The 15,965-nt window shown below is 40.5% G+C and overlaps 1 protein-coding gene across 2 annotated transcripts in view; it reads left to right on the top strand.

The window, feature by feature from the left end:
- The window catches only part of pigg (phosphatidylinositol glycan anchor biosynthesis class G), a 70,601-nt gene that overhangs the window by 38,259 nt on the left and 16,377 nt on the right, over positions 1 to 15,965 (top strand). The window contains exons 11-13 of one of the 2 annotated variants that reach the window (XM_022751882.1): positions 4,872 to 5,181; positions 9,923 to 10,086; positions 14,547 to 15,413. In XM_022751882.1, coding sequence (XP_022607603.1) covers positions 4,872 to 5,181; positions 9,923 to 10,086; positions 14,547 to 14,769 — 697 coding nt within the window. In that variant the 3' untranslated portion in view covers positions 14,770 to 15,413. Of the gene's footprint in view, positions 1 to 4,871; positions 5,182 to 9,922; positions 10,087 to 14,546; positions 15,414 to 15,965 lie in introns of those variants that run through there. The other variant, XM_022751883.1, reaches the window with a different exon arrangement.

Here is a 15,965-nt window from a genome sequence, read left to right as displayed (position 1 = left end):
GTACCAATCAGATGCCTGCAGACAAAGGGACACAGATTAGTAAAAGGACCCCAGGGATTATCACAGTGAATAAAAGCACAGAGCTGTGTTCATGGCATGTACGGTACTTTCTGTGCACAATCCCACAATGCAATGCGTCACACTTTAAATATGTGAGAATTACATGTAAAATGATGATGACTCATGAGTGTTTGAAATCTCACTGTAGATCACTGCTCACTATAACCGAGCTACTGAGTGTCTGTTATAATGGGAATACTAAATGAGTGAACGAGGGAGTGATTTTGTGACGTCGCCAATGATGTCCCTCGTGACATCACCTTTTTCCCACCAAGGCCCCTCCCAATTGAAACAAGAGACAAGAGCTCACAGAAACACATACAAAACATTAATCTCTCATGTGAAATGACCAACTGCTCTAACCCCTGGGGAAAATGATATGTCCATGCAGGAGCCCATCGCTCATACTAAGACGCTGAGGGAGAGAATTTGGTTTCAGGATTTTTAATAATATCGATAATCCCTTAAATAAAGTTATGATAATGTGTTCATCATGAAAGAGATACCAGAGAGAATCAGTGTGTGAGTGAGTGGGCTGGAATGTGTTTCAAACACATTTTTAGTCATTTTTAATGTAGACTCACCTGACTAAATAAACTGATTAATAAATGCATTCAGGCTACAGTATTACTGTATCTGCTTTAATGAATGTTTAATGAGCTGCCTTGTTTTATTAATCTGATAGTGGCACAGTGATAGTGAAACAGAACCGAAAACTTGACTCTCTCCAGAGAATTCTTCTCGAATCCACAAGAAATCTCGACAAATGATGCTAAAAAATGCACCCTGAGCATTGTTCTCTATGATAAATGTGCTCCGCTGTAAGACACAGCTGAGCACCATTATCACAACAACTTTGGCCTCTTCTTTGTTATTGTTCTGCAATAAGACTGGGCTCGCTGTGACCTCGGTCAGTGCTAGGTGGTCTGAACTGCAGCCTGCCAAAGGGCAAATAAAAAAATAACAACAATATATCCGAGGAGGGTTGATAGGATTGACGTTGTACTAATGACTTAACAATTACACTAGCTGCTGTCTGACTGGAGTTTCAAGACACTTTGCGTACCACCAACAAATACAAATGCAGCATTATTAACCCAACATTTGCCATAGTTATATGTCGCGATCACTCTGTTGGAAAACTGTGACTTTATTGTTTTTGTCTCTTACAAGCCACAGCGCTTGACGTGGACATAAGGGATGAGAGGGCAGGGACATGAGGGGCTGCAGGAGTCTTTTTTTAGTGTTATTGCAGCTCCTGCTGCCTGCTGCGTGTCTGGAGAGTTGGATGGTAATCATAGATTACATAATACTACCTTAGCTCCATGACTATTCTAATTTGAGTAGAGGTTTTTGAAGAATCTGTTAGCTGCAAAGCTGTGTCATTTAGACTTTTTACTCTAGAGAGAAAGTGTGATTTACTATAATCAGGAGAAGCTTAGAATAACAGCAGCTACTTTTTGGGGGGCTGCAAATAGACAGCAATTGGCCTTTATTTCTTAGACAAGGAGGAGAGCTTGTGCTTTCTGCTTTGAAAATGTCAAAGCAAACAAGATGCCTTTCAGCACTCAGAATTTTGCATGCCACAGTGTTGGGGAAAATGTTTATTGTTTCAGGCTGATGTGGATTAGTCCTGCAGTCTTTCAGAGTACACAGGTTTCAGAAGGGAAGCCATGTAAATCTCATAATTTTTTTCCCCGTCCTTCTTCCCCAGTGTAAAGCATAGTTGTAAGATAACAGCCACATTAAGAGCATGACACAATTCTGGTTGTCAACCACAAACACGTAGGAAAAAACAGAAAGATTAGGTAGTCATTCTGTCGATTTTTCCACCCCACACACTAGTTAACAAGTAAGGCCGGCAGCTCAAATCCATCACTGTCCTCGCATAAAATCAAATCCAGGCCAGGATTTTCCGCTTTTCCTTTGCATAAAATAATGATGAATACAATCCCTGCCATATTGTTCGGGGAGTTGTGAATAATAAAGAATAGTGCTGTATGGAGCACATTACTCTGCTCCTTTCCTCTGTTGGAACAGGTTTCGATAAAACACACTGATTAATAATACATGTCCAATACTTGCTCAACTCCTTCAGGGTCAGCTATTATCCTGTAGTACTCTTCAAGCTTTGACTGCATCCTGCTGCAAAAGAAATGTCCTTTTTACTCTGTGATTACTTTTGACTGAAATGAAACATGTTTCTAATGTCTCACTTTTGAGATTTTCTAAATGTGTAAATAGCTTTTGAACCGCGACTCTTTGAAAATATCACCAGCAGCTACTTTAAATGAATATTGGATACAATTCTGAATATAATCCAGGTTTTTGTAGTCAGTAGGTGTACTGTACTCCTGATGCCTGGGATAATCTTCACATGTTTGAGGAGAATACAATTAAAAACATCGGTTTCCTCAGGCTGTAACTCCATGAAAATTCAGCAGCTCCCTGAACTTCATTAGCTCTTAATGCTCTTCATTCCTCCCCTATCCATTACTAAATAGGATAAATCAGCCTGTCATTGCCACAGCTCGTACCATCCTTTTGTTGTCTGTTTTTTTTTACTTTTTTTTTTATTGTGGCTTAATTAACTCATTATCCTTTTTTGGACAAATATTAAAAACTGTACGTTAATTAAAGAGCAGATTTGAGGAAAAAAGTGTTTTCATTTAAGTTTCGCTGGATAAGAGCATATGCTGAATGCCTGAAAATGGAAATTAGACTAAATGTAATTGCCTTCATAATCGAAAGCACTTTTCCTTTAAAACTTCAATTTGGGACTTTTTGCGCATATAAATTATTGATAGTTGGAAAAGGATTTTTGTGGAGTAAGCCTTTTAGAAAGAGAAGAGCCTCATGGAAACTTTCTTTTAACCTTCTAGTAACTTCAGACTTTAGACGCAGACTCACTGTTGTACGGCACATTACAGTCCATCTTTCAATCTGTATTAAATGTTGTTGACGTGCATTCATATCTTACATAACTTACATTCTCAGAAAAACATTAAGGTGGAAACCTTCTTTTTACTGAACTTGTTGCATTAATTGCTGGAGAAAAAGAGGTCAAGTCCACTAGAAGGAACATTGGATCAAAATAAGTTCTTGTGAATAGAAAACGCTGAGTTGCCAGGTTATTAGACACAGTACATGAAGCTTTACAGTCTAATACTGCAGTAAATCCTCCGTCATGAAGGTTATAATGCTCAGTTTTTGTTGAAACTGTTTTAGCGAGGTGATGATGATCATTTGGAGATTGTAGTTTTTTGGTGCTGTTGTTGTATTGCAATATACTGAGAGGTGCCCCCCCCCATTTACATCAGTGAGGGTAGGCTCAATACTAGAAGCCTCACCTCACATACATCACGGAAGAGTTATTCAGGGACATTGAGCATTTTGAGCATTTCACCACTCAAAATTCAAAATACTCTCTTGTTTTACCACAGATATTATGAATATAAACAAACCTGTTACTTCAACCTGAAAAACATTTGATATATTTCGATTATGGTATAATGGATTATGCCTTTAAAAGTAAAACATCTATCTATCTATCTATCTATCTATCTATCTATCTATCTATCTCTCTCTCTCTCTCTCTCTCTCTCTCTCTCTCTCTCTCTCTCTATGTCCTACATAAGAAAAAATACAGGCTATATATTTTGCTCAGCCTGTTGTATGATTATGCATTTATAAATGAGTGTGTTTCTACAAATGCATTTTTGAAATGTCGAGGAGGAAAAGCAAACCTGCTGTAATGTAATAATAACAGTAGTAGGAGCGTTGTGGCCGTGGCTGCAATACATCAGTGAGTTTTGACATTTCACAGTCTTTAATAGCAACAGACCAAAATTACACCTGTAAAAGTTTTTTACCATTCCAGGGCAGCAGTTGTAAAAATCCTTCTGTAACCTTCAAGAGCAGCCGGTAGTCGGGATCTTTTCACTGCCACTGTTGCTATCCTGTTTTATTATTACCCTTAACTATTTACGATCTGTCGCACTCAATTTAAAAAAAGAGGGTTTTGATCAAATGTCACACAACCTCAAAATGTACCAAAATATGTTACTACGCTGTTTCTAAAATTATAATGATGCAGAACCATCCACAACAGACAGAGTGATGGGTGCGAGAAAGTCTGTTTTCCTGAGGCGATTCATTCTGTCTTCCAGTCTCACACCTTTAATTATTAATGTTACATTGACACACTGCATACCGAATGAAAGAGAGGTTATGAGCTACAGAAATATAAGGAATCCTGTCTAACAAGAGACAGGGATATGAAATTAATTAAAGCAGTGAACTTTGAAAACCTATTATAACAAAGGCTCTGGCTGACGTATACAGAAACACAGTCAGGTATTTTAGGCTGTAGATCAATTCTCATCTGTCATATTAGAAAATGTCTAAATATGAGCTATTGTTTTGAGCCTTATACTTCCTTCTTTGCACTCCTGCTGCTGCTGGTGATGTGAATGCTTGTTTTGGTTCTGTTAACAAGTTTGATTTGATTTGGCTCTTGTCACTTGTTTTACAGCTTCTGTTGACAGCTTTATTTGATAAGAAGAATTATTTTTCATTTATCATTCAGTATATAAAACCTACATTAAATCATTCTTCTAATGTCCCAAAACCTAGCTGTGGATATTTAACTGTGAAATGCATGAACAAGTACAGCACGACTGCCAGAATCCACATCCCAGAGTCACGTACCACAATTACTTGAATATTGAACGCAGAGTTTTGTGGGGGAAAATCAATACTGGCTTACTGCAAATGCAAAAATGACACAGTCTGGAATCTTTCTCTTCTAGGGGAACAGTGGAGGCACGCTTTGTTTATGTCTTCGTTTTGGGCATCCTCTTCACGGGCACCAAGGACCTGCTGCGATCCCAGATCATCACAGCAGATGCCAAACTGAAGAGCAGGGGATTGTGGGAGATTTACAGCGGCTTGGTTTTGTTGGTTTCGCTGTTGTTTCGAGCTCACAACCTGCCAGTGCTGTGCTGCTGCCTGTTGATCCAGACGCTCATGGCTCAGTTTATCTGGAAGAAACTCCACTACGACGCAGCCCAGACCACCATCATGCACTACTGGTTTGGACAGGCCTTCTTTTACTTTCAGGTAAAGAACAATGATCCCGTCAGCGGTAGCGTACGTCTTAACTACGTGTGCTAAAGAGTAATTCAACTGGAAAGCTCTTTCTGTTGCACTTGTAACCACACCCAGCAGTGATGTCACAGGGTCCTGGAGTACACCTGTACATCACTGCTGCCAGGTGACAAGTAAAACCACTTCAGTCAGCGGCTGTTCAGTTACTCTTTTAGTAATGTAGAGTCTGTATGTATTTGAATTCTGAACATCATCAAATGTTTCCTGAGTTGTTGATGTTTCCTCTAAGGCCAGGAACACACTGGATGCGTGGCGTGAGCGTGGCAGCTGCGGCATTTTAGTGATGTTTTCTGCCAAAAAATAAATCAGTAATTGATTTATAATGAAAAGAAATCCAACCTCCCAGTACCCTGCTTCTCCGCAGCCGTTCAGCAACGTCAGCCGCCACGCCCACGTGACGCAGGCAGTGTGTGACTAACCGCAAAACCTCAAAGTAAAATTTCTCCACAGTGTTGCTAATGCATATTACCGTTATTTAAATCTTCAGATTAATAATAATAATAATAATAATAGTAATAAGAACAAATGCAGCAGTGAGGAGCTTAAAGAGGGCTTGACACCAGGACGTTGCCTGGGATACACGTCAACGCTAGCATGTCAGTAGTTGGCTCACAGGTTACAGCAGTTCACCAGCGAGCCTTGAGAAATACCACCAGGCTCTTCCAGATGTACCAGTCCATAACTGTGTGAGGTGAGCAGGGCCTTGTGTTGAGATACTGTTTGTTTCTTAAAAGTCATGTCAGACCCATCGTGATCCTGACATGGTGCATAGTTATAGTTGTCGATCTATCGCGGCTTGTTCCACGTGCGCTGTAGTAAATTATTATATCGTGAGTTAATCACCATGTAATTGTTTTAAGTCGCAAGCCTGAAATTGGCTTTGGCGTTTCGCTTCTCCCGCTCTCTACTATGACTCTCTCCCTCTCACAAACAACACACACCCCCGCCCATCCAGAAAACTCTCCTGGGTGCATGTGTGTGATGTAGGTGAGGCGTGTGTGTTTTTGTATCTGGAGCGGAGGGAACTGCAGAGAGCGAAAGAAGTGAAGCGCCGAAGCGAGTTTCTACATGTTCAGAAACGCTAATTGAAGATGGAGGCGGCTGAATGCACCTTGTTGGTGCTTTGAGCTCTGTTTTAGTCAGGGGTCAAATATAACTTGGTTCTGGTTTCCCTCTCTGTGCACGCAAATGTAAAATTGTTCCAATAGAAGCCACTAATGAATTACCAGTAAACAAGCATGTTTTAATGCAGATACATGTTGCAGGGACTAGAATCATCATGCTGGTGTGATTTATGCATCAAAAGACATTTGAAAATATTGAAATAAATATTGTGCAACCTAGCAATATTATCTTTAGGCCATATCGCCCTGCCTTAATGTCTCTGGCTGAACAGCAGTTGTCTTTGTAAAGGCAGGTGGCACTGTGGCAGGTCTCTAACAGTTGGTTTGTGGGTACTGTAGTTCTAGTTTGCTCTTTTCGTGGGAATTTGTTGACAGTAAGAAAAAATTGAATTTCGCCCATTATATCCATTTAAGCTTTTAATCTCTCCAAAACAAGCTTGACTTTAGTCTGGACCAGTAAAACTGACCCAGCAGTAAATCCATAACACAAGTCTTGCTGTTAAAAATAAATGATTAACAATTACCAGTTTACAAATTACAGCCATTTTAACTTCAACACCCATTGGTGCTGACACCACAAGGACAGAGGTGTGGGGCTGTGTATCAGAGCTAAGATCGCCCCCGCTCACTTCAGCAAAAGGAAGTTCACAGAACAACAGAAAAGTTTTTCTTGTCTGATTGTAAGAGACACCTAATTTAACGCTGTGACACAGAGTGTAGCAACATTTAGGAAAGCTATCACCACTGATAAAGGGTACTGTAATAGGTGCCGTTCTGGGCAGAGGAAGTGTTTGTGTTTAAATTATATTACTTTCATCCAGCGCTGGCATGAAGACCAACTGGACTAGTTGTTTCCTGGGGATGTGTTATGGTGTTATGAGCCATGAATGATCCTCAAAGGCAGATATGATACCTGCCGTTTGATTTAACCTCCACCCAGGACACATATTTGGTTAGCAGCTGTGTATTGTTGTCAACACTGAACTTCCACATCGCTAACAATTTAATAACCCTCATAACCTTTGGGTCATTAATACTGTGATGGGCTCGGGAATAGACCGCCACCAGACAATTTTCAGACTAACCGCCCAGGCATGTAATTACAGACCTTTGAGTAATAATGTTCTCAACAAAGCTGTAACCACAGTGGATCTGTAAAGCTGCGACATATGTGATTTAAAATTGCTGCACTGAAACAAAAACTGTTGTCATGCAGAACAATCAGAATTATGCTGAATTAAAATCTAATCAGCGAGTACAGTTACAGCTGATCAGGGACCTCTAGGTTGTAAGATATTACTGCACAGTCTAGAAAGTAGGCTACCCTTTTCTCTTGTTTTCAGAAGTTTTATTACAAATATTGGCAGAAAGCTGTTGTTTTCGAAGTGTCCTTGCGTTTTTGGCAGCCAAACACACCAAAACACAGGAGGATTGTGGGAAATATTCCAGGTAACCTCACCTGCAGAGACGTCGCTAGTGTCAGGAGAAGGGTTCAATCGTATCACATGATGAATTCACCGTCTCACAGGAGAAGGTTTGGCCGCCTGCGTTCAGCTGTCCTGATCACTTGGAGTGATGAACGAGTCAGACGTTGCAGTGGATTTTCTGTGGATTTATCTCCGTCCCAAAACCAGATGGTCAGTAAAGCAGCAAGAAGGTGTTTATTCTTCAGAAATGAGACAGTTTGTGCAAATGTTCCCACATGAGTAGGGACGAGTCACCCCACGGGTACAAATTCAGATGCAACTTTCTGCAACCTTCTGTAGAAAATATGAATCATCACACGGATGGTTTCAGAGCTCAGAGCTGAAAGGTGGACTCGCATTTAATTAATCTGACAAAAGTAACCGGCGATAAATGTACGAGTTGCAGCAGGTATTTATTTCTGTTTGGTGCACATGAAACAAATTACAGACAGTATTCAGTATTCAGAGTTTTCTGGAATCATTTGTTATCCGTGCTTTTTCTTTCTTGCTTGGCGTACACTCCAGCAAAGAGCTCCATTCGACCAACCTCGCTCTCTGACAGTTGTTATGACAATCGATTTTGTCTGAAATTCATACATAAAACATTTCTTGCTCTCCTGGTTTTTCATAAGTGATGTATTTGTTGATGGTGCAGGATGATATTTGAAAGATCACAGCATGGTTTCAGCAAGAAAGCGAGTAGAAAACATCCGTATGCAGCGACCGACCTGCTCACTGATATTCACTGCCTGTTTGTTAAAAATGGAGCCAGCTGTTAATGTTCTCTTCCTCTGTGATCGGAGATGTCTGCAAGCAAAGTGAGACAAACAGTTACTTGATGTGTTGCAGTTTATTGGTCATCATTGCATTGAAATTTAACAAGAAAACCATCCGTGATCTGTGTTAACGCCCACAGATTTTTCTCCTCATGTGCGTGCGTGTATGGACTAGAACATGAATGCAACAGCCTAACAATCACAATGATTTTTTTAAGGTAATTATCTCTTTTTATTCACAAGGAGGTTGAATTTGTTGTGTAAAACATCAACAAAATGAATACTCATGAGCCAATTTGAAACTTAGTTTGAAAAGATCTGAATGTGCCACCAAGAAATCAGTTTAAGCTCCGGATCGGCCAAGTTTAAACACAAATGAGCTTTAGAACTTAATTTGAAGAAAATTACTTTTATTATGAAGGTTAGGTTACAAAATATTTCTTAGACACTTGATCTGCACTGACCAAAGATCTGACAAAAGAAGTAAAGGTGCAGAACATTTTATTTGTTTTAGTTTTCTTCAATTTAAAAACAGCTATAATGACTCTCACATGCAGGTTGAGCTTGTAATGAAACAACTTTTTAAAAATCTCTAATATGTATTTTAAGGTTTGAGTTGTACTATGTTGTTACATTTGAATCAAGGCTTATTTTCCTTGTGTGAATATATCTATATACATGAGCGTGTACCATTTGTATTATGGCTGTGACTCCTGATTGCATTGCAGTGATAAAATCTCCTAAATCTTGAGATGAAATTTCTGAACAGGAAAGAAGAAAATAAGACAAGGTTAGAGAAGTTTAATGTTTTCGGTTTACTGCGGGCACATTTGGCTTGCATCAGAAATACTGGAAATTGGTTGTTAAATAAACCAGATTTTTTTTTTTTTTTTTTTTTAAAAACAAAGTGTGTGTTCTGGCACATACACATATGCACACATCCACAGCAGCCTGAGTGGCTCTAACAAGAGTCCAGCTCCAGACAGAAAGGTGTGTGTGTGTGTGTGTGTGTGTGTGTGTGTGTGTGTGTGTGTGTGTGTGTGTGTGTGTGTGTGTGTGTGTGTGTGTGTGTGTGTGTCCGTGCTTGTGTGTGCTGCTCTGGTCAGGGACTGGAAAACACAAACAACTGGGCCGCTGGGAGGGCAAAGCTGGAAGCCAGGAGCTCAGAGTAATGATGATAAAGCAAAGGACCAGTTCTTTAAAGCTCTGAAATGCTTACAAAGCTTCACCCACAGATTGTTGTGTACTCTTTTTTTGTCTGTATACAGGGTAAGTTATTCCTGCGCCGCTGGCGATGCTAAAATAAGATTTCTATGTGCTCATGCAGGGCAATTCCAACAACATTGCCACCGTCGACATTTCGGTCGGATTCATTGGACTGGAAAGTTACGTAGAAGCACCTGCCATCTTCTTGACAGCCCTCAACACTTACGCAGGGCCGCTGCTCTGGGCGTGTCACCTCGTCTGCTACCTCAGCTCAGAGAGAGACAGGTAAGTGTCAGTTTAAAAGTCACTCCGTGGCAGTGACGTCCCACCACGGTGTTTGTACTCTTGGGGATGTATGCAGTTTTCTGGGTGAAAAGTTGAACTCATTAACTCAACTAAACAAACTTATATTATTATTTGATTAAAAATATATTCACGTGTGTTAAGGACAAAAAAAACTGCAAAATAAGATGAGAAATTGGTGTCATGCAGATCTTTACTACTATATTTACAATAACCAGTAAGCTGCCCATTAGCCTGAGTCTGAAAACTAGTTGGTATGCGAACAGAGAACTCAAAATACTTAAGTGTAAGTAATGGATCAATGGTTGAAGTAGCTAAAAGTAAAGAAGAAAGAAGTTAAATAATGAAGCTGGCCAGAAGTAAGAGATAAACGGTTGATATAGTTTGCTGAAGTCACAGAAATGGTTGAAGCGTCCAGTTTCTGTCACTCCAAGTAGTAGTTGTATGAATCTCACCGTGAACGAGGAAAACTCAACACTGACAGCTCAATTTTATGAAAACGCTATTGTAATAATAAACCCTTTTTTTTAACATCGACAATTTAAATAACATCCAGTTCAGAATCCATTCATCAAAACACTTTTGGTATATGATGGGTGGAAATTAATTGAAACATACTTCTCTCCGGACCCCAGTAGCTCACCTAGTAGAGCGTGAACCATTAAGGCTGAGTCCAAACCGAATCCGGCCCGGGCCCTTTGCTGCTTGTCATACCCCCCCCTCTCTCTCTCTATCCCCTAAGTTTAGTGTCCGTCTTTCACTGCATCTATCATAATAAAGAATGCCCAAAAAACATACTACTCTCTTTCACTTTGATTTTAAAACAGCTGTGGCAGCACATCCACACAGAATCATTACTATTGCAACGACTTTTCTCTGTGAGGATAGTACAGATGCACAAAAATATTCTGTTAATTGGTCTACTCGTGGCAACAGAGAGTTTGGTTTGCAGGGTATCAAAGATGCATGTAAACAGCTTAACCTGCATAAGACCTAAACTGGAGAGAAGCCACTAGCTTGGTTGGTGTATGTGTGTGAATGCAGCCAATAACTACAGCTTCCCCTCAGCATGGGGCCCCTGCATAGTTCTGAGTGATGAGGTCTGTGCCTGGGCAACAGCTGTCCTGCTGATAGAGCCAAAACTCAGATTCTCTTTTAATGTAGACAAAGGATGGTGTTTGTATAAGAGGAGTTTGTATAACCTGCCTCTGTTCGGCTGCAGCCTTGTGATAAAAAGTCAATACTTTACTATAAAAAAAAACCCTTTTTAATTTTGTCCCATTGAAAGTGGACTGCAGAGGGTATATACATCCATGCATGATTTAGATTCTTAATAATCTTTGATCCCACATCAGAATATGATGTGTTTAACATTTCAGCAGTGCAGACAGTCTCTGATTAAAAAAGTTCTACTCATCTTCAAATTTCTGTGCTGCTCGAGGCAGAGCCTGGGGATGACAAAGTTGATCCATTCATACATCCAACATTTTGGTCCATTGCGGCTCCTGGCTGGCTCGCCATGAAATTTGATGTGGATATTGAAGGTCCCCAGAGAACGACTCTATGATGTTGGTCACCAAGACACTGCAGAAACCTCCCAGATATCCATGAAATTTTCACTGTCAGCACCCCACAATTTCCACTTTTACATAGAAATATCAAAATTTACCCAGGGAAAAGTAAATTTCTAAATCCACTAAGAATAAAGGGGTTAAAAATTCAAAGTGAAGCCACGCTGAGATTGTAGCTACACCACAGCAAACGAGGCAAAGCTGTGGTGTTGAATTTTCTATTGGAAACAACGAAAGCACTTGTGATGAGGAGAAGATAGAAATACAGTAGCAAACTTTGCAGTGACCAGTGACAACATGACACCTGAGATGTGTTGTGTATTTAATGTATTTAAGTTCAAATTGCTGCCTAAAATGTTTCCTCTGAAAAACTAAATTCAGACACAGCATTGATCTTTTTCACGTGAGAACCTAAAGTGCAACAACAATGCAAGCAGGCAATAAATCGCATTTAGACTGACAGGGCGATTGATCCGCCCACAAACAGCCGCTAATGGGAGTTGATGGCGGTGCCTGGCTGCCTTGCCACATTCACTGTGGTTTTACCCCCTGAACAGCCAAATCACCAGGATGTTGTTTGGTGTGAAACGAGGACTGCAGCCTCTAGAGGCCACTGCAGGGACTTTAGCCTTTATCTATGATGCCCTTAAAAGCTAACACCACATTAAATCCAGCTGGTAAACATTACACACTGCATCGCAGTGCTGCACACGTGACCGTCGTTCATTGCTGACATTAGTCATAGCGTGGTGCTTTCCACAGAAACCCCACCTGTAATATCCACACAGAGACTAATGAAAGTCTGAAATAGTAAAAAGTGCAAAGTACAGGAGCTCATTTAAAATTCATTCTGCACCATCAGCAGCTCAACCACAAGGCAAGTACTGGAAATGGCTTTGATCAATAGCTATTCAACGGGTTTCCCTTGACACTGTCGAGCTCGACTGAAAGCAACACCACGGTTTGAAGAGAATGTTTTCATTGTTTTAGTCCACATAATCACAGTAGACCTTCAGGACAGGCTGATCAGGGAACTCATCACAACTTTACTGTCATCATTAAAACTGTCTCTAAAGTCACATACTCTGACGTAAATAGGCATCTGTAGACATAAAAAGCATATTCAGCTCATACCTTTTACTATAAATACTTTGAACTTGATTTTCCAAGAAGCTGCGTCAGCTGTTTGACATTACCTTTGTTGAGAGCGGTGAAAAAGCACAAGCGGTGACAGACTGTTGATCTTTTGTGCAGCTCCCTACTTTGCGGGCTCAAAAGTGAGATGGTTTACTGAAATACAATGTCCTGAAGGACAGTCAGTCATTGCTTCATTTATCCTTCATTTTGCACATTTTGCACATTTGTGAGAGCAGGTAAAGGCTCCATAAAGACCAAAACTACTTTTTTTCCTCTGACTTATGTGCACGGTCATCTTTCTTCTACCCAGCTTGGTCATTTTGTTATGAGTTTCACTTTTTCAACCACACACCCTGGATAAATGACATCAAGCTGAAGTAGAGCTAAGCCTGTTTGTCCCGTCATTCATTTATAAAACTGTGAGAAGATGTCAAAGTGATGTCATGTGACGCATCTATTCCACTGAGAGAACGAAGTCGTTGGCAGGACTGTTTACCCTGCTATCCCACCTGAGAACTCGCACATGAATGTATTAGTAGCTCTTTGAGGTGGGACACAGAAATAAACTTAGTGTGTTTAAAAAAAAAAAAAAAAAAAAAAAAAGCTGCTCTGTGAAAGTAGCCATTAGGTGAGTTTAAATTTTATGTTGATTCACAGAGCATGGTGGGGTGTCTTGCCATCTTTCATCTAAGTTACCATGACAATACAGTGAACAACTTTATGTCTCTTTGTCTGAGGACATGGTGACTTTACTAGTCACACATTCACAAATGAGTCCATTAGGAGAATACAACACATCATACATTTGGGTAAATGTTATCATGCTGTTATCAACAAGAGTTTTGTCTATAAAAGTCTATAAGACCAAAACTGAGTTAATAAAAACTGGGTGTAGTTTTTCAGGTTTGTAATGTCATTTAATCAGATGATGTCAGTTATTCTGCCTCTAAAACTGAGGAGAGCGTAGCAACACCTGCACTCACACCTTTACCTTCTCTATTGCCCACTCCATTCAGAAAAATGTGCATTACTGTTGATTGGTCACCGTTCGATTACATTCTTCACCTCAACATTTGTGCAAGTGTGTGTGTGTGTGTGTGTCAGTGCCTTTTGGTTGAATTTCCACCTCCAAGCTGGATTCCTTCCCATGTCTCCTACTTCATCAGCGTGCCTTCCTTTGTCTTGGGAAAAAGGCTTGAAGTTCCTCCCCCTCAGCTGGGACTCTGCCTGTTTGAATGAACAAGGTCCCTGTGCTAATTCACCCATGTGTTTCAGCGCGTCAGAGATGAAGTGTACACATACACAACTCTTTGTGTATCCGTGTGTGTTTGGTTTTACATCATCATCTCCTAATCTCCTCGCAGCATCCCTCCTCCCATCGTGCAGGTTTTAAAGTCATTTACTTCTTTATCAGAATTTGCCAGCAATCCGCATTATTGTGAGAGGATAATTGGATCAGACTCTTCTCCTGGGTACATGCGTAAGGTAAAATCTCCAGAATGTGAAAATGTGGCCTTCCCTCTGAATCATCAAAAACAATCTGCAGCTTTACTGAATCAACATCATCATGTATCGTTTAGAGAACATAAATCAGCTTAGCATGACCTTGGTTCATATACAAACTTTCCTGTCTTGCTCTACAGGAAGTTTTCCTATTATTGACAGCACAGAGTCGCCTGTTCTGCTCTCTGCAGTGCTTTCCTCCTCTCTGATAAATCCTTTCCCTCTCTGCAGGAGCCCGGTTGCAGTCGGCCATGGTTGCTACTGTTTGGCTCTGCTGCGGTCTGTGCCAGCTGCAGCCTACATTGTGCTGGTAACTGTTCTGCGCTACCATCTCTTCATATGGAGCGTCTTTTCACCCAAATTACTGTACGAGTCCATGCACCTGCTGCTGACTGCGGGAGTCTGTCTCTTCTTCAACACGATGGAGCAGAGCCACAGCTCCAGTAAGTCTTAGGCAGCCAAAGACGCAGATCCTCCATTAAGGAATCCTCTTAAGTGAAAGGGTCGGACGCAATTCTGTTTCTGAGAGACACTTGTAAAGACTGATGCACACTACAATATGCTTATCCTCACTCAGCAACACACTGATCTGTTCACAATACGTGAATAGATGCTTCAGAAAGAGCCCATTCTCTGGACTCTCTGCGTCTGCGTTGCAAAGATGCTTTAAGAAGACACTTATGATGCATTTTTGTGAGCAGTTGATTTAGTATTTCATTCTTTTCAAGGAGAAAATGTTTGCTGATGAGAAATAATTGAATGATGTAAATAAGATTTTCAAGAATAACTTTTTGTTGTGTGTATGTATACACACCACATATTACCTCAGGGACTGGTGTACAGTGAGCCGTAGCAGCGCTACGCAGACAACGGTGCAGAGTTTGATGTTTTGGCTCCATGGGTAATTTAATGACTTTAATACCACAGAGGAGAACATGCTGTGATTATGTTGAGCAGAGTGTAAACATGTGATGTTTGGATGTTTATGGAGCTGAACTCTTTTGATGACAGCCACCAAACTCAAAACACCTTTTTGCCACAGTAGAAAAAGCTCAGGTATTATTAATAAAACTAATGAATTCCATGTAGCTGCTCAGGTTTCAGGGTCCTGGTTTTGTGCCTGTTGGCTCACTGTCACACTGTCATGACTTACTGGGACACTTTAATACAACAGAGCCATTGTTAATATTAATACCTGTGATTTTCCTACTGTGACCAGTCAAAACGTCTGCTGTGCAAAAGGCCTATCGACTAATCGTAAAGGTTTATGAAGTCCTGCTCTAAGAGGAACCAAAAGAGTGAGGGGGCTATCAATCAAGTTGAGTCTGTGCCTGCCCACACCAACAGTATTCACCCCATATTGACTAAATTTATTCATAACACAATTTTCAGTAAATAAAAAAAAACCCATGTACGTAGTCCTCAGTTTAGTCCAGACCTCCAGAATCTAAACCTGGTCCCACTAAAGGAAATGCCACGATGTTTGAATTGCAGCGCATGTTGTAGACCTCAAACTGAAATTTATTCATTCAGTAGCAATTTTAGAGTCTTGGCAAACATGTCTACCTCATATGTCAACTAGAGGTGTGACGCCCATTAAGAACACCAGACACACATTTTTATTTACAGCCTGTTTTATTTCAGTGCATC

The sequence above is a fragment of the Seriola dumerili genome, unplaced genomic scaffold (assembly GCF_002260705.1).
Source record: "Seriola dumerili isolate Sdu_G_001 unplaced genomic scaffold, Sdu_1.0 BDQW01000161.1, whole genome shotgun sequence".
Taxonomy (NCBI): domain Eukaryota; kingdom Metazoa; phylum Chordata; class Actinopteri; order Carangiformes; family Carangidae; genus Seriola; species Seriola dumerili.
Note: the sequence above shows the minus strand (reverse complement) of the source record. Positions and strands in the feature narration are given on the sequence as shown.